General features: G+C 43.4%; 1 protein-coding gene across 25 annotated transcripts in view; it reads right to left on the reverse strand.

Moving 5' to 3' along the window:
* LOC110521963 (ephrin type-B receptor 3) overlaps positions 1 to 25369 on the reverse strand; it is a 97834-nt gene that overhangs the window by 18191 nt on the left and 54274 nt on the right. For 5 of the 25 annotated variants that reach the window (XM_021599983.3, XM_021599981.3, XM_090232244.1 and 2 more), the window contains 12 exons: positions 24491 to 25163; positions 19438 to 19593; positions 17251 to 17586; positions 13358 to 13482; positions 11681 to 11843; positions 9476 to 9584; positions 7924 to 7976; positions 6685 to 6807; positions 4900 to 5147; positions 3897 to 4112; positions 2186 to 2335; positions 1586 to 1785 (listed from right to left, as the gene is read on the reverse strand). In XM_021599983.3, coding sequence (XP_021455658.1) covers positions 1586 to 1785; positions 2186 to 2335; positions 3897 to 4112; positions 4900 to 5147; positions 6685 to 6807; positions 7924 to 7976; positions 9476 to 9584; positions 11681 to 11843; positions 13358 to 13482; positions 17251 to 17586; positions 19438 to 19593; positions 24491 to 25163 — 2552 coding nt within the window. Of the gene's footprint in view, positions 1 to 1585; positions 1786 to 2185; positions 2336 to 3896; positions 4113 to 4899; positions 5148 to 6600; positions 7231 to 7923; positions 7977 to 9475; positions 9585 to 11680; positions 11844 to 13357; positions 13483 to 17250; positions 17587 to 19437; positions 19594 to 24457; positions 25164 to 25369 lie in introns of those variants that run through there. The other 20 variants (XM_021599982.3, XM_021599978.3, XM_090232241.1 and 17 more) reach the window with 10 other exon arrangements.

Raw genomic sequence — 25369 nt, forward strand, 5'->3', positions numbered from 1 at the left:
CAGTTGCATCTCTAGGGGCGCTATTTCATTTTTGGATAAAAAACGTTCCCGTTTTAAGCGCGATATTTTGTCATGAAAAGATACTCGACTATGCATATTCTTGACAGTTTTGGAAAGAAAACACTCTGAAGTTTCAGAATCTGCAAAGATTTTGTCTGTAAGTGCCCCAGAACTCATTCTACAGGCGAAACCAAGATGATACGTGAAACAGGAAATGAGCAGAATTTCTGAAGCTCTGTTTTCTAATGTCTCCTTATATGGCTGTGAATGCGACAGGAATAAGCTTAGACCTTCTGCCGTTTCCCCAAGATGTCGGCAGCATTGTGACGTATTTGTAGGCATATCATTGGAAGATTGGCCATAAGAGACTACATTTTCCAGGGGTCCGCCCGGTGTCCTTTGTCTAAATTTGTGCGTAATCTTCAGGTGCGGGCATTTTCTCCTGGGATTCAGGAGAGAAAGCACACTTCCACGAACGATATATCATCGAAGAGATATGTGAAAAACACCTTGAGGATTGATTCTAAACAACGTTTGCCATGTTTTCAGTCGATATTATGGAGTTAATTTGGAAAAAAGTTCGCGTTTTGAGGACTGAATTTTCGGGTTTTTTTGGTAGCCAAATGTGATGTACAAAACGGAGCTATTTCTAATACACAAAGAATCTTTTTGGAAAAACGGAGCATCTGCTATCTAACTGAGAGTCTCCTCATTGAAAACATCTGAAGTTCTTCAAAGGTAAATGATTTTATTTGAAGGCTTTTATGTTTTTGTTGAAATGTTGCGTGCTGGATGCTAATGCTAACGCTAAATGCTAATGCTAAATGCTAACGCTAGCTAGCTACTTTTACACAAATTATTGTTTTCCTATGGTTGAGAAGCATATTTTGAAAATCTGAGATGACAGTGTTGTTTACAAAAGGCTAAGCTTGAGAGATGGCATATTTATTTCATTTCATTTGCGATTTTCATGAATAGTTAACGTTGTGTTATGCTAATGAGCTTGCTGATAGATTTACACAATCCTGGATACAGGGGTTTTTTCATAGCTAAACGTGACGCAGAAAACGGAGCGATTTGTCCTAAACAAATAATCTTTCAGGAAAAACTGAACATTTGCTATCTGAGAGTCTCCTCATTGAAAACATCTGAAGTTCTTCAAAGGTAAATTATTTTATTTGAATGCTTTTCTGTTTTTTTGTGTAAATGTTGCCAGCTGAATGCTAATGCTAAATGCTACGTTAGCCATCAATACTGTTACACAAATGCTTGTTTTGCAATGGTTGAGAAGCATATTTTGAAAATCTGAGATGACAGTGTTGTTAACAAAAGGCTAAGCTTGAGAGCTAGCATATTTATTTCATTTCATTTGCGATTTTCATGAATAGTTAACGTTGCGTTATGGTAATGAGCTTGAGTCTGTATTCACGATCCCGGATCCGGGATGGGGAGATCAGAAAGGATAACCGGGTTATGGTTATTCTAGAAAATCTGTGAATTTGGGGATTTTGCAACCAGCACCAGATTAAAGTAGCTGCTACCTTGGCTGAGATGGGCCAGACTGTCTGACAGTTTATAGGCTTACCCAGAAGATTGCGTGTTGCTGGTGACCACCTTGAGGCTGGCAGCGTTGCGGATGAGCTTGTCCAGCGTTGCAACGATCTGGGAGAATTTAGGCCGAAGGTTCCTTTCCTTGACCCAGCAGTCGAGCATGAGCTGGTGCAGCGCTGTGGGGCAGTCCATGGGCGGGGGCAGCCGGTAGTCCTGCTCCACGGCATTTATCACCTGGAAGGTTGGATAAGAGTTAGATTGGCAAGTGGGATAGAATCAGACCTAGATGAAAAAAAATAGAGATCAAATCTAGGGAATATGGTTTTGAATTATCAGACAAGAAAAGGATAAGAAACAGGGTGATGACTGGGGAGAGAAGGGGGGTTTAGAGTCAAGATAAGAAGAGTCAAAAGACAGGGAGAGGGAGGGAGGGGGAAGATAAAAAAGAGCATGAGAAGGGGGCAGGGGGGAGAGAGAAAAGGGAAGGGGAACCAGTTAGGAAAAAGGAGGAGTCAGAGAAGGAGAGTGACAACTTGATGATGTGACAGTGTTTTTCGGGAACGTTGAATGTCAAACTAAGTCAACTTAAACAAAGTCAAGTCCAGTAAAGTAAATAAAAGCAAGTTCCACTCACGTCCTGGTTGCTCATGTCCCAATATGGCCGCTCTCCGTACGACATCACTTCCCACATGACGATGCCGTAGCTCCATACATCACTGGCCGAGGTGAACTTCCTGTAGGCGATGGCTTCGGGGGCCGTCCAGCGAATAGGAATCTTGCCTCCCTGTGGATATGCGAATGAGTAGGTGAGAGTGAAATACTGGGGATGGAGTCACACACAGAGTTACACACATACAGAGGGAAGAGAGGGTGAGACAAACTTACACTGGTTGAGACACGTTTGATTATGATAAGATGCCAGGTAAAACTGAGGTACACAAATACCATACACATACACACATAAACAAACAAAACCCTGAACAACAAGTTCATTGTGATTCATATTGAATGTACAGTACAATTTGTGATAGAATAAAAAATAAAAAGCAAAAAAGAACACAGTGACGAAAAATTGAAACAAACCAATTTATTACCATTCATTCAAGACTTGACATACACTATACTGTACATACAAAAGTATGTGGACACCCCTTGAAATGTGTGGATTCGGCTATTTCAGCCACACCAGTTGCTGACAAGTGTATGAAAATTGAGCACACAGCCATGCAATCTCCATAGCCAAACATTGGCAGTAGAATGGCCTTCATGAAGAGCTCAGTGATTTTCAACATGGCACCGTCATAGGTTGCCGATTTTCCAAAAAGTCAGTTTGTCAAATTTCTGCCCTGCTAGAGCTGCCCCGGTCAACTGTAAGCCCTGTTATTGTGAAGTGGAAACGTCTAGGAGCAACAAGGGTTCAGCCGTGAAGTGGTAGGCCTCACAAGCTCACAGAACGGGACCGCTGAGTGCTGAAGCGCATTGTGCATAAAAATCGTCTGTCCTTGGTTGCAACACTCACTAACGTGTTCCAGACTGCCTCTGTCAGCGCAATAACGGTTCGTCGGGAGCTTCATGAAATGGGTTTCCATGGCCGAGCAGCCACACACAAGCCTAAGATTACCATGTGTAATGCCAAGCGTTGGCTGGAGTGGTATAAAGCTTGCCGCCGTTGGAATCCGGAGCAGTGGAAACACATTCTCTGGAGTGATGAATCACGCTTCACCATGTGGCAGTCCGGCGGACGCGAGGAGAGCGCTCCGTGCCCAAATGTATAGTGCCAACTGTAAAGTTTGGTGGAGAAGTAATAATGGTCTGGGGCTGTTTTTTATGGTTTGTGCTAGGCCCCTTCGTTCCAGTGAAGGTAAATCTTAATGCTACAGCATACAATGACATTCTTGACAAATGCTTCCAACTTTGTGGCAACAGTTTGGGGAAGGCCCTTTCTTGTTTCAGCATGACAATGCCCCAGTGGACAAAGCTAGGTCCATACAGAAAGGGTTTGTCGAGATCGGTGTGGAAGAACTTGACTGGCCTGCACTGACCTCAAACCCATCGAACACCTTTGGGATGAATTGGAACGCCGACTGCGAACAGGCCTACATTTGTGCCCGACCTCACTAATGCTCTAGTGGCTAAATGGACGCAAGTACCCGCAGCAATGTTCCAACATCTTCCCAGAAGAGTGTAGGCTGTTATAGCAGCAGAGAGGGGACCAGCTCAATATTAGCGTCCATGCTTTGGAATGAGATGTTTGACGAGCAGCTGTCCACATACTTTTGGTCATGCAGTGTAGATGCCCACACACACATGCATACACACACGACCAAAGTGTCCTACACACTAACCAGTGAGCTGGTGTAGGTGGGATCCGTGGCGTCATCTTCGAGGAAGCGCGACAGGCCGAAGTCAGACACCTTACACACCAGGTTGCTGTTGACCAGGATGTTGCGTGCAGCCAGGTCCCGGTGGACGTAGTTCATATCAGACAGATACTTCATGCCCGCCGCGATGCCACGCAGCATCCCCACAAGCTGGATCACTGTGAACTGCCCGTCGTTGAGCTGGCAAAGACAGAGAGATAGAAAGAGAAATATAAGCAAGCATTATACTATAATCTATATTCAATATTTAGCTTAACTGTTTAACATACTTCCATTCCTACCTCTCTTGCTCTCTCATGGTTTCTCTCTCACTCTCTTTCTTATTTCCACCTGTCTCCCATCTAGCTCTCCTTCTGTTGCTCCCTTGTCTTCTGTTTCACCCATTTCTCTCTACCCTCTTTCAACCCTTCCTTCCTTCCTTCCTTCCTTCCATCTCTCTCTCTCTCTATCTTCCGCTCTCTCTCTCTCCTTCTCAGTGTCAGACAATGTTTAATATGAGGGCGAGGCAGTGATTCATAGGCTAGTGAAATCTCTGTAAATGTCGGAGATTGCGAGAGGAGCGGCACATTTGTAAGATACTGACAACAGACAGGGGTTAGGTACATGTTTGGGTACTTTGGCAGATGATGAGATGATTACAGATACACATTTATGTGTTTTCAAGAGTATCAATTCTCTGGCTGTTTTTATATAGTGCATGTTCAATGGATTTAGTCCAGAGATTGACAGCAAGGTAGGCCTTTGTTATTATGAAAACATGTTTGGGGTTACAGTAGGTGGTGTGTAATGTTAGCAACTGTGAAATTAGTTGGTTTGGTTTTTGCCAAACCCTGAGCGCAATGTTTCAAATAATTTGCTAATTCTAAACATATCCTTGTGTGTGTGTGTGTGTGTGTGTGTGTGCACCCATCAAATTATTATTATTTTGTACTGTGTGTGTGTGTGTATGTTCCACAGGTTCTCCTACCCTCAAGAAAGAGTCTAGCGCCCCGTTCTCCATAAACTCTGTGACGATCATGACTGGCCGGCTCTTGGTGACCACGCCCTCCAGTCGAATGATGTTGGGGTGGTCGAACTGTCCCATGATGCTTGCTTCACTCAGGAAGTCCCGCCTCTGCCGGTCAGTGTAGCCCACCTTGAGTGTCTTGATAGCTACAATGATCTCACGTCGGCCGGGTAGCTTGCAACGCCCGCGACACACCTCCCCAAACTCTCCTGTGAGAGCGAGGAATGGGAGACAGCGAGAGAGAGAGACGGAGGGGGGAAGAGAGAAAGGATAGAAAAAGTGGAGGAGAGTGGGGGAGAGAGGGGAGAGGGACAGTTTACTGGTTAGAACCAAGGAGTCAGGGAAGGGAAGCGGGAGACTGCGAGAGAGAGGGGCTCGGGCAGTGTACGGTGGCTAGGAATGGCAGAGAAAAGGGGGGGATGAAAGGTGAGAGTGAGGGATGGCCGAGGGAGAACTAAAAACGTAGGGAAGAGTGGGTTAGCGTGGGTAGTTTGGGGGTGGTGGTAAAGCTTGATAAGAGAGTGTAGAGGTGGAAGGCTAGAGATATACATGGGGTAGAGGGGTGGTTGGGGAGATTAGGATTCAGAGGAGTTAGGGGCAGGGGCGGAAGAAGAGGCTGGAGGCGAGTGAAGCTTGGGGTTCGTGGAGGCTTTGCGTTTAGGTCCTAACACGCCAAGCGGGTGCGAGAGTGTGTGAGAGAGAGAGTGTGTGTGCGAGAGACGGAAACAAGGGAAGTGAGGGAACGGGGGAGGGTAAAGGGGAGGGGCAACAGGGTTTGAGGATTGTCACTAAAGGCGAAGGCTTGGAAGCAACGGGTTCAAGTAGCAGCAGTAGATGTTAAGCTGTGGTAGTGGTAGTAGAGCAGAGGGGACTCAGCTGCAGGCGACATACACCTCAAAATCCAAATTCCCATCACCACAAGTCTTCAGTCGACTCAGATACATGGCTAAATCTGAGTCGACAACAGTCCTGCAGCTTTTTAGCAAAAGTATTACTAATATTTCAAAATATCAAGATTTTAACTCTAACTAGTACATCAAAAAGGGGCGGAGGGATGGAGCAAGGGTGTAAACAGGAAGGACAGGAAGAAGTAAACAGGAAGGATGACCACAATAAGTGATGTGGTCAAGGGTCAAAGGGACTTTGGAGTGGCCCCCTTTAATAGTGGCCCTCAAGACTCTTACAGAGGGGGATGGAGTTTAGAGATGAATGTCCTGGCCCTGGAAGGCTGCTGTTCTAGCTTATTGAATAGCCAATCAACTCTCCTAGATGACGATTAAGTCAGGTAGATTCAAGTAGGGGGCTAATCAATTAAAGGGACTGATTAATGACAGTTGAACAAACAAAATAACTTCCTACTGCAGAGCACATCTCCGGGACCAGGAATGGGCAGTTCTTAGAGGTTAAAGGTTTATTAAAACAAAGAGACAAAAAGTGGGGAAAGGAGGTAGCAATCATTAAAGGCACTTAGGTGCCAACCTAAGGGGGAGCTACAGTTGTGAGTGAAGCGAATTAGGGCACACAACATTTTTTGCAAAGGTGTAAATGAATATTTGTGATTAGGGGGGCTGCTAGTGCTGGGTGGATGGAGGGGGGAAGCACGAGGGGAGGCGGGGATGGTTTAAGGGGGGGAGATTGGGACGATGAATTGAGTGAATGTACCGCTTGGCGTGAAGTCCTCTAACGGTATGGCCTGGAGGTGACTAGCATTCTTCCCCCTGTAGCTCAGGAGCTTTTGTTGGTTACCTGCGCCAATGACTTCCTCGATCTTCACGCAGGAGATGTCGATCTCCTTGGCAAACTCGCGGATGGCCTCATTGGGGTCCTCGTAGGTGAAGGGGTCAATATAGACCTTCATTCCAGGTGTGACTATAGGGGATTCAATAGCGGAAATAATCACATGAATCAAGGCAGTCAAGCAGAAATTACCATTCAAAATTATATGTACAGCATTGATTGTTAATCAATTAAATGCATGAAGGCGGCCTACGTGTTGTAATGATAGCTTTGCTTCTAATGATATTGGGTGCATTAACATAAGATGTTACAGTCGAGGAATAACACCAATGAGATCCAAAACCACTACTCTCTCAGAAAAATGGGTTCCAAAAGGGATCTTCGGCTGTCCCCAGAGGTGAACCCTTTTTGGTTCCAGGTAGAACCCTTTGTTGGTTTCAGGTAGAACCCTTTTGAGATCCATGTAGAGTCCTCTACATGGAACCCAAAAGGTTTCTTCAAAGGGTTCTTCCGTCGTCTCAGTAGGTATTAAATAGAACACTGCGGCCCGCCCGCCTGTGGGGAAAACAACCCTTGGTTATCTTGATTACCCAATTGACTCACAGCAAAAATGTCACCTTTTATACAATGCAGTTTTCTTGTTGTCTGCTTGTTTTCCTCATTTACAAAATTACATTTAAGAAAGTACATGTCTAAAAGATTACTTTTGAACATTTCCTGCTTCCAAGCGTTCTCACTACTTAGAAAAACGTAATATTGTAGGGATTCCCTCATGCCCCTTTCATTGTTTTTTTTTACAATGGGGGTCAATAGGAAAGAATGTTTGTTTTCCCCAATTTGTGAGCGTGGTCGAGGGGAATTCCTTCTTATGACACCAAGCTTTATCTCGGCCAGGTTGCAGTTGTAAATGAGAACTTGTTCTCAACTGGCCTACCTGGTTAAATAAAGGTGAAATTTCAAAAAATTCAAAACAGAGTATGGGTTCAGCCGGTTAGGTTCTAGACAGCAGCTTTTTTTCCTAAGAGTGTACCAATGCTGCCTATATAATCTGTGCCTGTTAAATGACATAAACCATATTTTGACACATAATGTGGAAATAGGATTCTTGTGATATAACTGGCTTTTGACATGTAGTGTGTGGGTATACTGTTAGATGTAGGGACTAAGTCTAGCTGACTTAGAAGTCTAGCTGTTAGAATATGGATCATGTGGAAAGCTTATAATGGAGGACAGGCAGTAGAGACTTACTGTACTGCTGCAGTTTCTCTGTGTACTCTGACTCGGAGCCATTCCTCTGCTTCCTGTGGGGCAAACCAGAGTAAAAACACAAAGTCAGTCAAGTACTGTATGGTGCAATACTCAATGGAGCAGGATTGAGTGGAGATGATTTCGGCAATGCCGTGTCATTAGAAATAGAGAATACCACTGTATTGCTGCTCACTACGATATCTTTATATTTGAAACTAAGAAATTGAGAATTTCAGGTAAAACTACAAAATAAGATAATATATTGGACAGCAAAAGTAGGACTCTGTTTATGTCTGAAATGGCAGCTGAGAGAAAACATAATGGCTCAACTCGAGAAGTGAAGGACAAAGCCTCATCCAATGGCATCCTCAGCTGTCTTCATCAACACCCAGCTTAACACTCCCTCCTGCACGCTGGTTCAGACTAATACACTGTTCACTCCCAATCCCCCCTTATTTATTCTGTTCATCCTCCTCTTTCTCTTATTTCTTCAGTATCAGTCCATTAATGCAGGGGAGATGGCTATGACAGGGCGAAGGGGGTGGGGTTGTTGAAATTACATGTTAATGTGGTTCCTTTGTTGTCTAACCAGTAACCGGGGCAATAATACCCGCCGGTGATTTGCATCTCATTTCCAATTCAAATGCAGTTACGGAATATGCCAAGGAGCCTCTGAGTTTTCCTTCTTTTTTTTCTTCTCTCGTGGCAGATGCTAGCGAGCTAAGCTAAGAGAAAGAAAGAGACTATTTAGCCTGACAGGGCCTGGGCCTGTCAGAACGGTCGGCTCACAGTGAACCATGTCACTGCGAGAGGCGGATGAGTGCCAACCAGTCGCCAAAAGGGAGGGTATCAAACTTGTATGCTTCGCCAACTTGCAGACTCCCAGTGGCATATGAGTACAGTAGAGTTGAAAGACCACGGCCAGGCTTTTACAAGAACTGAATGGATATTAAAGTTAAATGGACAAATATCCTACAAGTGAATAGGAATCAATAGGGATGGGCCGTGTCCAGGTTTTTCGGACGGGCAGCGTCCGAGTGCATATACCCGGGAACTCGATGACAAGGCCATGAATGCAGGCCTATTAGCTTCTAGCAGCTGAAGCTCATGCTCTGTTTCATGGGATAGCCTAGCGAGGGATTGGGAGTGAAATCTGTATGGACTATCCACTGGATAGAGCTAATCTCCTACTCGCAAAACTCTTAGGTGGTAGCCAGTGCAGGGTGTCCCTGTCTTTCTGTTGTGTGTTTAAGGACGTAAACACATTCAAAAGTTGACATTTCCATTTAGTTTTTGTGTGGGTGTTTCAATCTGTAAATCAAATATGCCAGGATTTACCATAAATATGCGGTTTTATCACTTGCTAACATTGCTATGCTAACATTGTTTCATCCACAAACTGAAGTACGGCTTATTGTCAGCTATTATTGTGTGAGCTTGGTCAACTGCTTTTGATAATGAGCGTGGCTTCAATGTCGGACGTAGACACTTTTTCAACGTTATCTAAACAACAATGTGTTCACTGGGTAGTATCGACTATGTTTATTCTCACCTGAGGCAGACGATGGCAATGACGGCGACAGCGATAATGAAGACTAGACTTGCGGTGGCAGAACCAACAATAAGGGGCAGCTGCTCCTGAAGAGACTTCTCGGGGTCACCTAGAGGTCAAGAGGTTAGAGGTCAGGGTTACCCATAGGTACCTGTCACCACTATCACATAAATACATACACACTACACCCACACGGCCCTCACACCCTCAGACTAGGCGAACTCCCGACATCACTTTGTCCTTGTGATGTATGCGTGCATCTCCCACCTGTATAGAATGATTTGAGACAGTTTGGTACAGCAGGACAATAATCCTGCTACAACAGGAATTTTTTATTATTATGGGGATTATTATTAGTGAACATTTTTGCAGGGGTTGATACATTTTTCCTAAGGGTAAATCAAGTCAGAAATTTCAAAGTGGAAATTACAAACTTCAGAAGCCTTTTTAAACCTCAAATAAACTCCAAGTAAAAACATTCCTGCAACAGGGTGATGAAATTAAGATCCTACATCTGTATAGGCTTTCAACTCCTACACTTCAGCTACTCCTAGAAACCACTCCTACACCTACTCCTTGAAACCATATGCTTACGTAAAGACAGGCATGCACTTGTGTTAACCACTCTGCATCAGTGAAAATGGAAAGGCTATTGTCAGTTTGTCAGATTAAACCTTTAGATTCACGATACAGTACTCTAGCCTAACTGGCTCTAATATAAATTGGAATGACAGTCAAATAATGGGAGACATCGTCATAAATGAGGCACCAAAGGTTTATTATTTCAATGATAAGCCTAAAGAAGTATAAACCTTTTGTAAGGCTTTTGAGCCTCTACATATTTATAAGCAGGGGCACAGGGTAAGGAAGTGGAGGTAGGAAGAAAGTGATGTAATATGGTCAGTTCGATATAGGGGGCGCTCTTTTAATTTTGGGATGAAAAACGTTCCCGTTTTAAACAAGATATTTTGTCTCGAAAAGATGCTCGACTATGCATATAATTGACAGCTTTGGAAAGAAAACACTCTGACGTTTCCAAAACTGCAAAGATATTGTCTGTGAGTGCCACAGAACTGATGTTACAGGCGAAACCCAGATAAAAATCCAATCAGGAAGTGCCACATTTTTTGAAACCGCCTCATGGGAATGACTCCTTATATGGCTGTGGAGGAGCTAGGAGTCAGCTTACGTTTTCCACGTTTTCCCCAAGGTGTCTACAACATTGTGACGTATTTGTAGGCATATCATTGGAAGATTGACCATAAGAGACTACATCTACCAGGTGGTCGCTTGGTGTCCTCCGTTGCAATTATTGCGTAATCTCCAGCTGCAGTATTTTTCCATTTGTTTCTGATGAGAAGCCAGCTGCCACCACTGATAGATTATCGAATAGATATGTGAAAAACACCTTGAGGATTGATTCTAAACAACGTTTGCCATGTTTCTGTCAATATTATGGAGCTAATTTGGAAAAAAGTTTGGCGTTGTAAGTGACTGCATTTTCCGGTATTTTTCTTAGCCAAACGTGATAAACAAAACGGAGCTATTTCGTCTACACAAATAATATTTTTGGAAAAAATGAACATTTGCTATCTAACTACTCGTCATTGAAAACAAACCCTAAGTTTTTCAAAGGTAAATTATTTTATTTGAATGCTTTTCTTGTTTTTGTGAAAATGTTGCCTGCTGAATGCTAGGCTTAATGCTATGCTAGGCTATCAATACTCTTACCAAATGCTTGTGTAGCTTTGGTTGAAAAGCATATTTTGAAAATCTGAGATGACAGTGTTGTTAACAAAAGGCTAAGCTTGTGTTTCAATATATTTATTTCATTTGCGATTTTCATGAATAGGAAACGTTGTGTTATGGTAATGAGCTTGAGGCTATGATTACGCTCCCGGATACGGGATTGCTCGTCGCTAGAGGCTAATCCAAAAGTGATTTACAATGAACACTTATACAACAGGCTATATGTGGCCCTCGCACGAAGCAAACCCACAACCTAGTGTTGCAAGCACCGTGCTGCTACCAAGTTGTGAGTCACCATAGCAACCACAAGAGATGTGTACCTTTTTTACAGCATGTGAGAATTTCAGTAGTATTCTGATGCATGCTTGTGTCAATGTCGTCCCTGTATGTGTCTTAGACTGTTTGACAAACCCCAATTTCCGCACATGGGGAGAAAAAAAGTTAATTAATTCATACTTTTTAGGTTGGTGCTGAAGTCGGCGGGGCTGCTATAGCGGCCGTACCCAGCCACTGTGCGGGCCCGGACCTGGACCACATAGTGCGTGCCCGTCTTGAGCCCCTCGATGCGGGCAGAGCTCCTTTGGGCTGTCATGGTGTGGGCGATGGCCTCACCCTGGTCCTGCCAAACCAAACGCACAGAGAAGGGTTAAGAAATGCTTAAAAATATACTAATCACACAACATCCCCTCAATCATATCATCCATATTCATCGCCTTCCCTCCACCCGCTTTGTGGCACATGCCGTGTCCAACAAATCTCACTGTACAGATGGCGAGAGGCAGCGCGAGGCGAGAATAGATGGAGAGCTTTTATCGGTGGGTACAACACCACAACAAACATAGAAAGAGACACTAACCAGGTATTCCATCCAACCTTTTTTTACCGATCACTGTACCTTTACACAGCCAATCTGTAAATAGCACACCTCATCCCCATATTATTACTTACCTTCTTGCTCTTTCGCATCCCAGTATCTCTACATGCACATTATCATCTGCACATCTATCACTCCAATATTAATGCTAAGTTGTAATTATTTTCGCCTCTATGGCCTATTTATTGCCTTACCTCCCTACTCTTCTACATTTGCACACACTGTACATAGATTCTATTTTTATTTTATTTTGTGTTATTGACTGTATGTTTGTTTATGTGTAACTCTGTGTTGCTGTTTTTCTCGCACTGCTTTGCTTTATCTTGGCCAGATCAGTAGTAAATGAGAACTTTTTCTCAACTGGCCTCCCTGGTTAAATAAAGGTGAAATAGAAAATGTAATAAATTATGCAAGTAAAGTCCATGTCAAATAAAACATATCACGTCAGGCCTGATGGAAACAGTAAATCTGTCAGTTAACATTCCATTTGTAAACTTTAATAACAGGATATGGTGTGTGGTCCTCCCACTATGGCTCGGGAAAGCATGCAGTTATATACAATTAGGTTATGATGAACTTCCACAGGGTGGTGAAAGTGCATGTTACTGAGCTTGCTTCTTTTCCAATGTATATAGAGGGTCTTATTTTGGTGACAAAATTATCGATAATTGGCTGCAGTTCGACAAATAAAAATGATATTGCTTTTATCAATAATAATCTCATCATGTACAGTAGGTAGCCAACCCGCACTGTATCTGCACGCTGTTGGTTAGAGCGCACGTGCCAAGACCGGAGTGGGCACATTCACTATATAATGCAACATTTATTTTGACAAAATCACCAGTAGAGTTAAAAATTTGAGAAAAAATGAAATGTTTTATTAATTACATGGGAATGTAACTCCAAAATAATTTTTATGCCCACTATGTCATCACCCACAGCCTTTTATCATCAACAAGTCAATTTGATAGAAACAGAACTCAAGTAGCAAAATGTTTTTATAAAGATTTTCGAATATTTGCATGAGGGGGGTAAACAGGAATTGGGAGGGGAAGAAGGAATAAAGGCAGGAAGGATCAACTAAACGCCCAGCGGACAGAGTGACGGGATTAAGACTTTGTCATAAATGTTGTTGTTATTGTTGTGGTGTTGAATTATTTCCTACGGGGCAATATTATTACAGCATGCAACAGACGCAGAAATAAGACTTGTGAAATAGGATGTGGAATTAAGAAGCGTTGATTTACATTGTTGCTTACCTTCTCATGGTACTTAATCTCGTAATCCAGAATAATTCCATTGGGTTTTTCAGGGGGCAGCCAGGAAAGACTCATGGTGCTCGCTGTGGCCCCCATCAGGTGAACTGTGGGTACTGCAGATGGAGCTGTAAGAGAGGGGTAGAGGGAAGGAAATATGCACTTTAATTCAGTATTGTGTGTTTTTGGAGCTTTACACCCTTTGTATATCTTGCTTTATCCCCACAAGCCTAAGCATATTGATGCTTTGCAGGGCTTTGTGATGTGCTTGCTATACTTGTTAAGCTATGCAGCCAGCCACTATCTCTCCCTATAGCTCTGCTGTTCCTTTTCCAGACAAGGGATCTGTGATTCTTTCTCAGCAACGAGGGAATCAATCAACAAAATGGTGGCGCTTAGTATTTGTAAGATCCAATACACACCCTGTGCGGCACACACACATGCACGTGCACACACGCACAAATACATGACCTCACCCACATCAGGTTCATTTCTCAACCCACTCTTTTACTTGTGACCTGTATATGACTACACACAGCAGTCTGTCTCTCACTCTCTTCCTTTCTCTCTAGGCATGTCCAGGCCTGATCCATCCTCACCTCCCTAGTTCCTACCCTATCATTCGCTTTTATTTAACATCCATTGTCACTTCAGTCCTTCTTAAGTATGCTCAAAAATGTCCCCCCTCTTAATGATTCTCTTCCCCAGTTTCATCTGTCGCTTTTACTCCTAGTATTCTCCTCTTCGCCCCCCCCCCCCCCCCCCCCCCCCCCACCCCCCTTCAGTTTCTAATCCCCAAATCCGGTACTTTGAACCTTTGTTTCTCCTTGTCATTGTCACCACCACCTCCCTCTCTCTCACTCCCTCCACTCTTTCTCCCTTTCTTCCCTAACCCAAAGCTCCATCCCCATGTAGTAGCCTACCACCAGCCATCCATTCCTCCCTGAAAATCTCAAACCTCTCCCCATAGACAATAATCCCTGGGCAAACTCCCCAGGTCACTGGGAACCTCCTCCTGGCCGAGTCACTGGGGAGTAACCAGTAACCATGGCGGGCCTCACACGGCTTATCGCCTCTATTTATTTTGGGTTTTAAAAGGTGAATGCGGAGAGTGGCGAGAATGGTAGGGAATCTAAGGATAATCTCATCTGGGTGGTGTCTCTCCTTCCCCAATGCTGCTCCCCCCTGACCTACACTCCTCCTAGGGGGTGCATTGTGTGAAAGTGGGGGTGCAAAAGCTTGGAGGGGAGAGGGTGGCAGGAGGGGATCAGTATATTTTTTTAATACATTTTCCTGCAATTCTATACTGTTTCTTAATATGTGGAATACATATTATTTGACAGAACACAACAATTTTTCTTAGGTTTTTTTACACAATTTATATTGAAAAATTGTTTTAATGACTAGTTTACTAATCTACCCACTTCCCTGAAAATCCCACCTCCAATAATTCATTGACTGGTCTGAAACCCTCCCAACCATGTGACTCACAAACATCCTACTCCTTCCCCACCCACAGTGATTGATTGACAAGCCAAACTGTTAAGAATGTGGCCAGGATAACGCATGACAATGAGGAAATGAAATCGAAAATGGGAGGAATAATATTGTTTTACCCAATAAGGATTTGAATTTGAATGTTGTAATTGGTTGAGAAAAAGCATTGTTAAATTGTTAGGTTTTCCTTTTCTTTTTGTCAGAAGTAACGTGATCACAATAATTTTGTACAATAAAAAATGTGAACTTTTATTATTTTTTAAATGTAAAATAAATATTTTCTCAATATGGCAATTATCTAGTAGGGTACTGAACAAGAACTATCAACTTGAAAATGCAAACTGGAGTACATACAAAAAAAATTTAGTTACTCATATACAGCCTGCATATGTTATTGTGTAGTGATTTTGATTAATTTTGATTTGATTAATAGAAACAAAGAAAAGCACTACATGCATATCCTACACAAGTCCTACTGTAGCCTACCTGGAGAATCTTGAATTTTTAAGATGAGAGAAAATAAGAGGGTTTTACATTTGAACAAATCTGTAGCCTGCAGTTACAAGACAAGGCTACTATAAATAATTTTCAAATTGTCATTCTGTTTAATAGTGGCCATTTCAACAACATACCACAGTGAGTAGGCTACATATTTGACAACAACTTGTGAAGAAACATAATAATCATAAAAAGTATGAGAAATAACAAAGGTGTTGTCTCAGCAAGCATAATAATGTTCCAATTTTCCTCAGACCTGCATTTTTTTTGGCGCCATTGTTTGAAGCGCTGTCACCATGAAAATGTTTAAAAGCAACTGAAGGCAATACACAACTTCTCTCTTAAGAATGGCCTATCTGGCATCAATATGAGTCAGAAACATTGAGTCTATTGTCAAAATTGACGACAAAGTGTAAATAGGAAAATGTTGGTCATAAAGTCAGTCTCGTCCAAAACTGAGTTTTGTAAGTGAGTTAGTTACGACGTACTTGAGGGTTTTGGTATGGATTACTTACATGCCCACTTTTGCCAATTATACCAATTTCCCAGAGACAACACATTGTGGTCCACCCCCAGCTGCCATGTGGAGTTTTTGGACAATGTTGTCAAGTTTGCATCTGGGTGCAACACATGCACATTACATTTTCGCTCAGCAAATACGAGTGACAATGGGCTTCACGTTACACGTTTGCACCCATATTTTGAGAGTGGGTCTGCAGCTGCTCCGTTTGCTCCATTGCTCTGGCGTCTATGCCTGTCACCCGTGTGGCACCCGGTGCCCGACCCTTGCGCAACAATGGGGGACTACGGAATCCCCACCGGAGCCCCAGGCACAAACAGTGGGCCATTCCCATTCCTTTCGTGAGGCTTTGAGGATGGCTGCGGAGAGGGATAATCCTAGGGTCTGTCTGAGCCTGTCTAAAGAGCAGACACTACATAGAGACCCATACACAAACCCCAGCTATATATCAGAAGATATACACAATCCCTGGCTATTGGCCTACACCAGGGAAAACTCCACACAGAAACCAACACACAACCCCAACTACAAGCAGATTGAGCAAACTCTACATAGAAACGCAAAACCCCAGCTAAAAGGCTTATTGCAAGGGAAACTCAAATCAAAAACCAACAAATAAACCCCAGCTATAGGCCTACATAAGGGTAAACTCAAAACAGAGACCCAGACCCAAACCCAGTCTATATAGGCATACAGCAGGGAAAACTACACAACAATACACAATATAGACATCCACACACAAGCTCCATTCAGCAAACCAAAGGCAGATTGCATCGGGCTTGGTGGTGCAGATTACTATGGTGGCCTAGTTACTGAAGATGCTGTGGGTTGACAGTGGGTTGATCATTGTGGGCAGAACAGTGTCGGTTCAATGCCTAGCCATACAAGCAGCACTGCCTCGCTATTGCTATTTGCGGTGGTGTGTGTCGAGCGCTGTGGGCGTGTGAAATTGTCCTTCTGTAAATCTCATTCAAATGTTTTTCTTCTCAATCTTCACTTAAAATACATATATTGTATGTAACCCACACCTACATGCAGAGGAAATGTATCTGAACAAATGTCTGTTTTTACCTGCCTTGTTGCTGTAAATCACTATCTATTTTTCCTTGAAGCAAACATCATCTATTATTGAAAGATGCTTCACCCTATCGTAAACATCACCGATTGTAGCACACTGCCATTGTGCCCTTGAGCACCGCTAACCTACTTCAAACGCTGTTCTGCAGCTGAACATGTTTAACTTCCATTCATTCTCAATCTGTACATGTGCCTTATCTTTTAGGTTAGGAACAACACAAGACATTCAAAAGACAACTGTCCGTTTCACAATGGAACAATAAAGTTTTATTCGATCCTATGGACTAGCCATGGTTTTACCTACCAGCCTGGTTGGTGGTAATGTTGACGGCGGAGAACTGCGGCGTGTATGGGCTCTTATTCGACACGCCGTTGACAGCCTGGATCTCAAAGCTGTACTGGGTGTGTGCCTGCAGGTTGCGGACCGCCACACGACGCTGTGTCAGGCCCAGGTGGCGCGGCGAGATGTCCACATTGTCATCGCAGCGCGAGCACATGCCACGCTCAGGCAGGCACTTCTTGCAGATGATGTTGTAAAAGATGTCACCTCGACCGCCAGAGTCGCGTGGCTCACTCCACTCCAGGACCAGGGAGGTCTCATTGACGTTGGAGATGACGCTGCGCGGCGCAGAGGGGATGGCTGTGGGGGAAGGAAAGAAGAAGAAAAAATGAAGAAAACAGTGTCAATTCATTTAAATTCAAATATGTTTTATTGGCATGACAGAAGGATTGACAAAGCAACAATATTGAACAATTCAACAGGACATGAAATATATTTAGAACAGGGAGTAGAATCTAATAGATTCTATTTCAAGCATACAGGCCAAATGCTGTTGGGAACGGGCAGAAAAAAGTGGATCCACAAAAAGGACAATGCCGGAGTTTAATTCAATAAGAGAGTTGAAAACAAAAAGAAGGGAGGGCCAGAAAGTAATGTTTGGGAAAGCTTTGGTGAAGTGGTGCTAGCTATGTTATATGTGAAGATTTTTAGGCGCTATACAAATTCAACAGTCCCAGTCGGGGACTTCAAATAGGTCTATGGCACATCAAGGGAACTGTAACCTACTGTTCAGATGAGTTAAATGGAAACTGAAATCTCACATATACATAATATTAACTCCTGCAGAATTAAGGATTTCTTACGGTAAAATGATAAATCAAACGTAGGGAAACATTTTGCTCGGGAACAGGAGTGGAGAAATATGATTTCTTTCTTTCAGCAACTTGAGAGAATGCAAATACGCTGTTAGATATCATCTGCAGAGGTGCTATCTTAAACAGCATCATAACAGCTGACAGTATTTCAACCACATAACATATGCATCCAATACAAACTGAAATCTTTTCAGAAACATGTTGTGTCGTTGTCATAGATTTCTGTTACTTTACATCCGGTCAAACAGATGTCATTTGGACATCTTGCACAGCAAATCACTAACAGAGAACTTTACAATCAACTACATTAAAGCATTCATTCTCTCTATTTATGATGTTATTCTGGTGAGCAAGGGTTTAATTACTCTTCTAGGGCAACATATAATGACAGAAGAGAAGCTACATATATCTAATTATAGACTAACAAATAGTCTACCAAAATGTTAGAAATGATATGCAGAAACATATATAAATCAGGCAAAAAAAATCCTGCAACCCCTGTCAAAAAAACCTTCCACCGTATCTGACTGTAGCCTAGAGCACATTTTCTATATTAGCAGGTCAGGGTCGGTTGCGGGCCTCAGATTTTCACATTATCACTTATAGTCCGGCGGTTGCGAATGGGTTATTAGCAATTGCGGGCGGGTGCAGTCGAACAAACAGCTGACCCGCGCATCACTTACGTGCACGCCTGCCTGTGCACTCCTGTGAGCTTGCATGAATATGTGTGCTTGTGGAAACAGCTAAGAGGGACAAGAGAGACTCTTGGCAGCGGCGTAGCAATTGTTATCCAATTATTGTGGCCTTATCTCTCCCTGCTCTGTGGAAGAATCAAACAAACCTCCTAACAACAAGAGAAAATAGGCCCTCTGTTCACCACAAGTGAAAGGATTTCTCCCTGTGTGTGTGTGTATGTGTGCTCTCTTTGCTCTTAACTAAGACACATCCACTAGATACATTCCTACACTCTGCCAGTGAGAGGTGGCAGCTGCACAGGCGGATAGGCTACGGTGTGCAAAAGGCAATGATAACGTTGGGATAGCACTTGGAAAACATTGGGAGAGTGGCTGTGTTTGTTGTACACGTGGGAATGTTCTCAGGCCCTTCAGAGAGTGCTGATAAAGGTAGTGAGTGAAGGTCATAGTCCAGCGAGAAATTAATCGTTTTTTGAGTGTCTTGAAAGAGGTCGGGAATGGCTTAATGTCTGCAAAAGTGAACACACAACAATACCCACAACCTCAGCGTATATCCAGGCCCTTGGTGTGATAGCATATTGTAATGTGTGTTGTTTGTTTGTGTGTATGCAAGACAGCAACTAAATGAGAAAAAAACGTACTGGTGCAGGCATTGTCAGGTGAGTCTGTGTCTGAGCGATAGTAGCCGTTTCTGCAGGAGCACAAGCTAGCTGCTCCAGAGCTGGTCCGGCTGTTTGGTGGGCAGGGAGTACAGAAGCCCTCACCCTGTTTGGATTTGAACGTGCCCGGGCTGCAAGCTGAGAAAGAAAGAGATCAAAGGAGTGAGTCCAAAAGCCAGGAACTACACAGAAAAGGTGGAGATTAAAAGATTAACACAGGTGAATGAAAGCACTCATTTGAATCTCAAGAATAGCAAAATTGTACCTGTGTAAAGCTAGGTTGTAGTTGTTTGTATTTGCATTTGCATGTGCCGGTGTGTGTGTGTGCACATTGTCTTGGCACTCACTCTGAGCGTCTGTGATAAACTATGGCTTCCGATAAGATTGACAGCTCTCACTGCCGTGTGTGTGTGTTTGTTTGTTTTTGTTTTCCTTTTTTCCGCCTCTCTGGAGAACACATCCCCCAGCAACATTACAGGAAGAGGGCATTTTAAGAAACACGCAGTCCTTTGCATAAACCTGCGCACAGATGCACACACTGTCATCCCAAATTACTAACACACCCCTCAGAACAAACACACACACTAGCGTGAAGCCTTCCTCTGAACTCCTTCTCTTATCCCTGATACACACACAAATGTATGCACACACACACATATGCATGCACACAGGCGTACACACACAAATATGCATGCTTGCATACACACATATGCACACTTGCACAAGCAAGCACACACACACACACACACACACACACACACACTTCCATGACACTTGGGAACAGCCTTCACTTCACCGTAACATGCTCTCAATACTAAGAAGCTTTTCTCAAAAGTGTGCCTATCCTCTTCCTTTTTTTCAAATCAATCCAATTTACTGCAACACTAATGGATAAAATATCTGTCATAGAGAAAATTTGTTCTCAATGCTAAATGGTAAAAGTAAAACATTAATACATAAAATAAATCAATAAATAACGCCTCAAGCAGAGAGCGCATAGTTTCTTTGATGTGTAGTTATAACATTGTCGACCGGTGCCCTTTGTAGACTCCCTATCAATTTTTACAGGGCCTGTTTAGAAGTTTATTACTGATAAGTTATGAGCAAGCATGCAGGACAGGGAAGCATAGCATAGGCAGTAGATGGCACTGATCCGGAACATTCCAGCCGTCTCTATCTATTTATCTCTCACTAAACTGTCTCGTTAAAAGGTGAATGGAGGTGGGTATGTTAATAAAAAAATGGAAGGTGAGACAACAAAGTTGCTTAGCATGACCCGCTATGCCGCTAACTCACTCGTCAATGTCAAGGTTGCTTGGTTTTGGTTCAAACTGTTCATTGCTGTGTTGCTACTGGGTTTGTTTGCTTCCTGTGGAAAGTATCATTTAGAAATGAGGTCAGTGGTAGCACTGTGGGACTGGTTCTTGTCACATGTGTCACCGTTTCGCTGTGTGTGAAGGTATAATATTGGTACAAAGCCGCATTAGCTGCTGAGTGGTGTGCATTAACACTGAGTGTGTTTGTTCTTCCACCATTAATCAGACACCCACATCAACAGAAAGAGCTAACATCCTGGCATGATAACATTTTTACCTCAAATAACATTTGTCTTCTTAGTCATGGTGGTGAACATGCTAGTTGTGGTTGTGAACTTTGCAACTATGCAAATACTTTTTTCAAGGTCACTATGAAGTTACAATGCGTATCATATTCTATCATATTGTCCTGTTAAAAATATATATATTTCGGTCAATGAGAATTTGAAAAGGCGAATATTCAAGTTTGATGGGGCACTATCCCAACTAAAGCTTCCTCTTTAAACCTGCAACCTGATCAAATTCCTCCTTTGGCCGCCTTTCCTTACAGTTCTCGGCTGCCAATGACTGGAACGAATTGCAAAAATCACTGAACCCGGAGACTCATAACTCCCTCTCTAACTTTAAGCACCAGCTGTCAGAGCAGCTCACAAATCACTTCACCTGTACATAGCCCATCTGTAAATAGCCCATCCAACTACCTCATCCCCATACTGTTATTTCTTTTTTGTTCCTTTGCCCCCCACTATCTCTACTTGCACGTTCATCTTCTGCACATCTATCACTCCAGTGTTTAATTGCAAAATTTTAATTATTTCGCCACTATGGCCTATTTATTGCCTTACCTCCCTTATCTTACCTCATTTGCACACACTCGATATAGAATGTTCTATTGTGTTATTGACTGTATGTTTGTTTATTCCATGTGTAACTCTGTGTTGTTTGTGTCGGACTGCTTTGCTTTCTCTTGGCCAGGTCGCAGTTGTAAGGGAGAACTTGTTCTCAACTGGCCTACCTGTTTAAATAAAGGTGAAATAAAAATATATATATATAAAAATGTGAATTATAGAGCTGTCATTGTCATTGAAAGCAAGTCTAACATGCTGACCACACCGCTTGCGTTGCGTGCATGAGCGTTGCAAAGTAAATTTACAGATACATGTTATTCAATCATTGCACCCACACTGCTCGTGCTCGTCAACAAGCAACTACGTGACCAGGCGCTAAAATAGAACTTGGTTCTATTTGTGATGCTTGATGAACTGCAGGTCCCGCCTCTCCCATCTCCTCATTGGTTTTTAGGAGCATATACCCACGGCCATCTCTACATTGGTTTTTAGGAGCATATACCCATGTGGGTGATTGAAAGATGAACTGATGTCCACACTCCAGATCCCGTCGGTAGTGGTAATGCACCTTAAAGTTGGTTGCCAACCACCATATAAATTCCAAAGAAAAAGAAGAAGCAGAAGAAGAAGAAGGAGAGATTACTAGAAAAAAAACGTTTACCATTTTATCTGTGGATTAATTGCCAGAGTAGAGGACCTTGCATTTCAGGTAAAATAACAACCCAATGTTTATATCCCATGACAAATTAGCTAGCAACAGCAAGCTAGCTAAATTGCCATACATGTTAAATGCTTTTTGACCTGTCCCCAAATATATATCGTTGGTTCAGAGGTTGTTTTGATATTTCAACCTGCGTGTCCTGATCGCGTCTGGTGTGGGTAGACCAAATCAACTTGCGCGCAGTTTGGTCAGCATGTGAGAAGCGATAGATATCTTCTGTGTGCGCTATTTCAATGCTTTCCGTGTTTAAGTTTTGTTTTTGCGTCTTTTACTTTCAGTTTTGTACACCAGCTTCAAACAAGTTGAAAATACAATATTTTTGGTTATTGAAAATATATTTTCAATAACCAAGAGAGAGAGAGAGAGAGAGAGAGAGAGAGAGAGAGAGAGAGAGAGTATATTGAAAATATATTTCAATAACCACAACAGTTTAGATGGTAAATGATTCACATGAACTGAAATTAGGTGAACCATTGGAATATCTGCATATTGCAGCTTTAAACGAGGTAAGTTGGTATGTGTGAATGATTGAAAGTGCTGATCAATCGCTTCCAGTGAGGTAAGAAGTCATCCCCCTTTGCTTTCATCTTCCCTCCCCTTCGAGCACCACTCCTGACAGGGCGAAGAGGGGGAGAGTGGAGGGGGAGAAGGGAGGATGAGGAGGAAAAGGCAGAAAAATACTAATCCTGCAGGCTCTTTTTTTTGCAGATCTCTCCCTCCTCTCTCTCACTTCCCATCTCTCTCTGTTTTCTTTCTCTCTTTCCTTCCCTCTCTCTCTCCCTCTCTCTGTCTCTTACCCTCTTATGCAGAGCAAAGGGCTTAAGGAACTGATTAGGATGTGTGCTGAAATTGGAAGTGAGGAAGCAAAAAATGAGTGGGTTTAAAAATATGGAGCGGTAGGGAAGGAAAAGAGAAAAAAAGGGTATTGATTGATTAATATTCATGTGGATGTCCTCACCGTGCCCTGGTGGGGCATTAATGAAAGCTTTAGATAAAGGAAGGGAGGAAGGGGAATACATAAAGAAGGAAAGAGGGGGAGGATAAAGAGAGAGAGAGAGAGAGAGAGAGAGAGAGAGAGAGAGAGAGAGAGAGAGAGAGAGAGAGAGAGAGAGAGAGAGAGAGAGAGAGAGAGAGAGAGAGAGAGAGAGAGAGAGAGAGAGAGAGAGAGAGAGAGAGAGAGAGAGAGAGAGAGAGAGAGAGAGAGAGAGATTTTCAGGTAGAAATACAGAGAAAGTCAGAGAGAAAAAAAGACAGAGGTTGGCAGAGAGAGAGAGAGCAATGGCTTGGAAGAGAGAGCGATAGATAGATACTATAGAGGGAAAAAGAGAGAGAGAAGGAGGGTAAGAAAAGACACGGCAGGGAGATTTATCCCCTGTGGTTTCCGGTCGACTTGTTTAGAGAGTTTTTTTAGGCCCAGTCGCCAAGGCTTTGCCCTTGAGCTGCCAGAGGAGTTTTTAACCACACACCTGCCACTAGATTTACTGTGCCCACTCTCCATTAAAGGTGGGCACACATTCAATAACCTCCATTCAACGCCATATAGGGAGCTAGCTCCGTTTCTGTTCTTCTTAGACTTCAAGATCCCTAAGCCCCCTTCCCTACTTCACATGTTCTACCTTTTTTGATCTCTTTCCTGAATCTCTCATCCCTCTCCTCTTTCTGTTAGCAGGGTGGTATGAAGTACAGGCCTGTGTGTTTTTTTACACATTTGCACACCATGCTTCACAATCAGCCGTGCCAAACGATAACTGACAGTGGCCTACCTCTCATCTCCCCTGCTCTCCAACGTTCCACTACTCCCCTTCCCCCTGCTGTTTTAATTCACCTTGTTCTGGACTTCTGTGCACCTGTTATGGCCCTCCTAGATCTCTCCAGTTTGCTCCAGTGTCATATAGGTTACTTACAGCAGCGCCCACGCATTTTATTTATTCATCAACTCACTGTCTGAGGTCAGGAGGTTTGAGGTCAGGAGAGTAGAGGCTCAGTTGAGAGAGTGCCACTGACTATATTATGTGTTGTGTTGTGTTTCTCGCTGTTTCATGATAGTTGGGTGTAAATGTACAGTATCTGGATGCATTTGGCACAAAATGGATGCCGTCCAAAGGGAAAAAACTCACCCTGACATTGTGTGTCCTTGATGTCACACTCACCCTGACACTGGGTGTCCTTCATGGCGGGCTCAAACCCATTTGCACAGGTGCACGAGCCAACAGGAACCATCCACTCGCCGTCCCCATTGCAGTATAGCTTGAGAGGCACAGACACCTCGAGAGCGTTAGAGACGCATGTCCCTGGCGCGATGACCAGCGACGTGGCCTCGGCCCCTGTGGCCGTCTCGGGGAACATGGCGAAGTTCGCAATGGTAGTTGAGCACTTCTTATAGAAGACCCGGACAGATATCAATGACATACAAGCCCCCAGGTCCTGGAATGCCAGGTAAAACCCAACCTTGGATAGAGGTCCGAAGCTCCGCACTTTCGTGTTCACCCTTCCCGACTCCAACATGGAGAAACTCTCATCGGGTGCGATGGTGTCCACCTTCACATAGGGGTTCTCCATCCAGAATGGACTTGTCGCCGTGGCCGAGTCTGAGTCGGACTCATAGTAGAAAAGGTTGAAGGTCTCCTTGCAGGAGCCGGGGATGTTGGGGATGCTGTTGCAGTCGCGCACTGTGAACTTCATCTCCACGTAGACTCGGAGGACATCTTTGCGTGGGATGAAGTCACTGCGCAGCCAGTTGTTCTGATTGCTCTCCCGCACGTTGCACACCTGGTACGTCCGGATGGGGTTCATTGCATCGTCGTAGCCACTCACCTCCTCCCACTGTGGATGGAGAAAGAGGGAAGAAGAGAGGGAGAGAGAGGGAATGAGAGAGAGATGAGTGAGTGTTAGGGTCAAACAAAGGTAAAATGTCTTATAATGTATGCATTCTTAAACACATTGGCACACATACACACTCTCACACACACATGATAGCTAAGGAATGATGTAAGGAGTGTGTTAAATGTATCCATCTCTAGTCTGTTGGT

This window comes from Oncorhynchus mykiss, chromosome 4 (genome assembly GCF_057628025.1).
Source record: "Oncorhynchus mykiss isolate SJ-2025 chromosome 4, ASM5762802v1, whole genome shotgun sequence".
Taxonomy (NCBI): domain Eukaryota; kingdom Metazoa; phylum Chordata; class Actinopteri; order Salmoniformes; family Salmonidae; genus Oncorhynchus; species Oncorhynchus mykiss.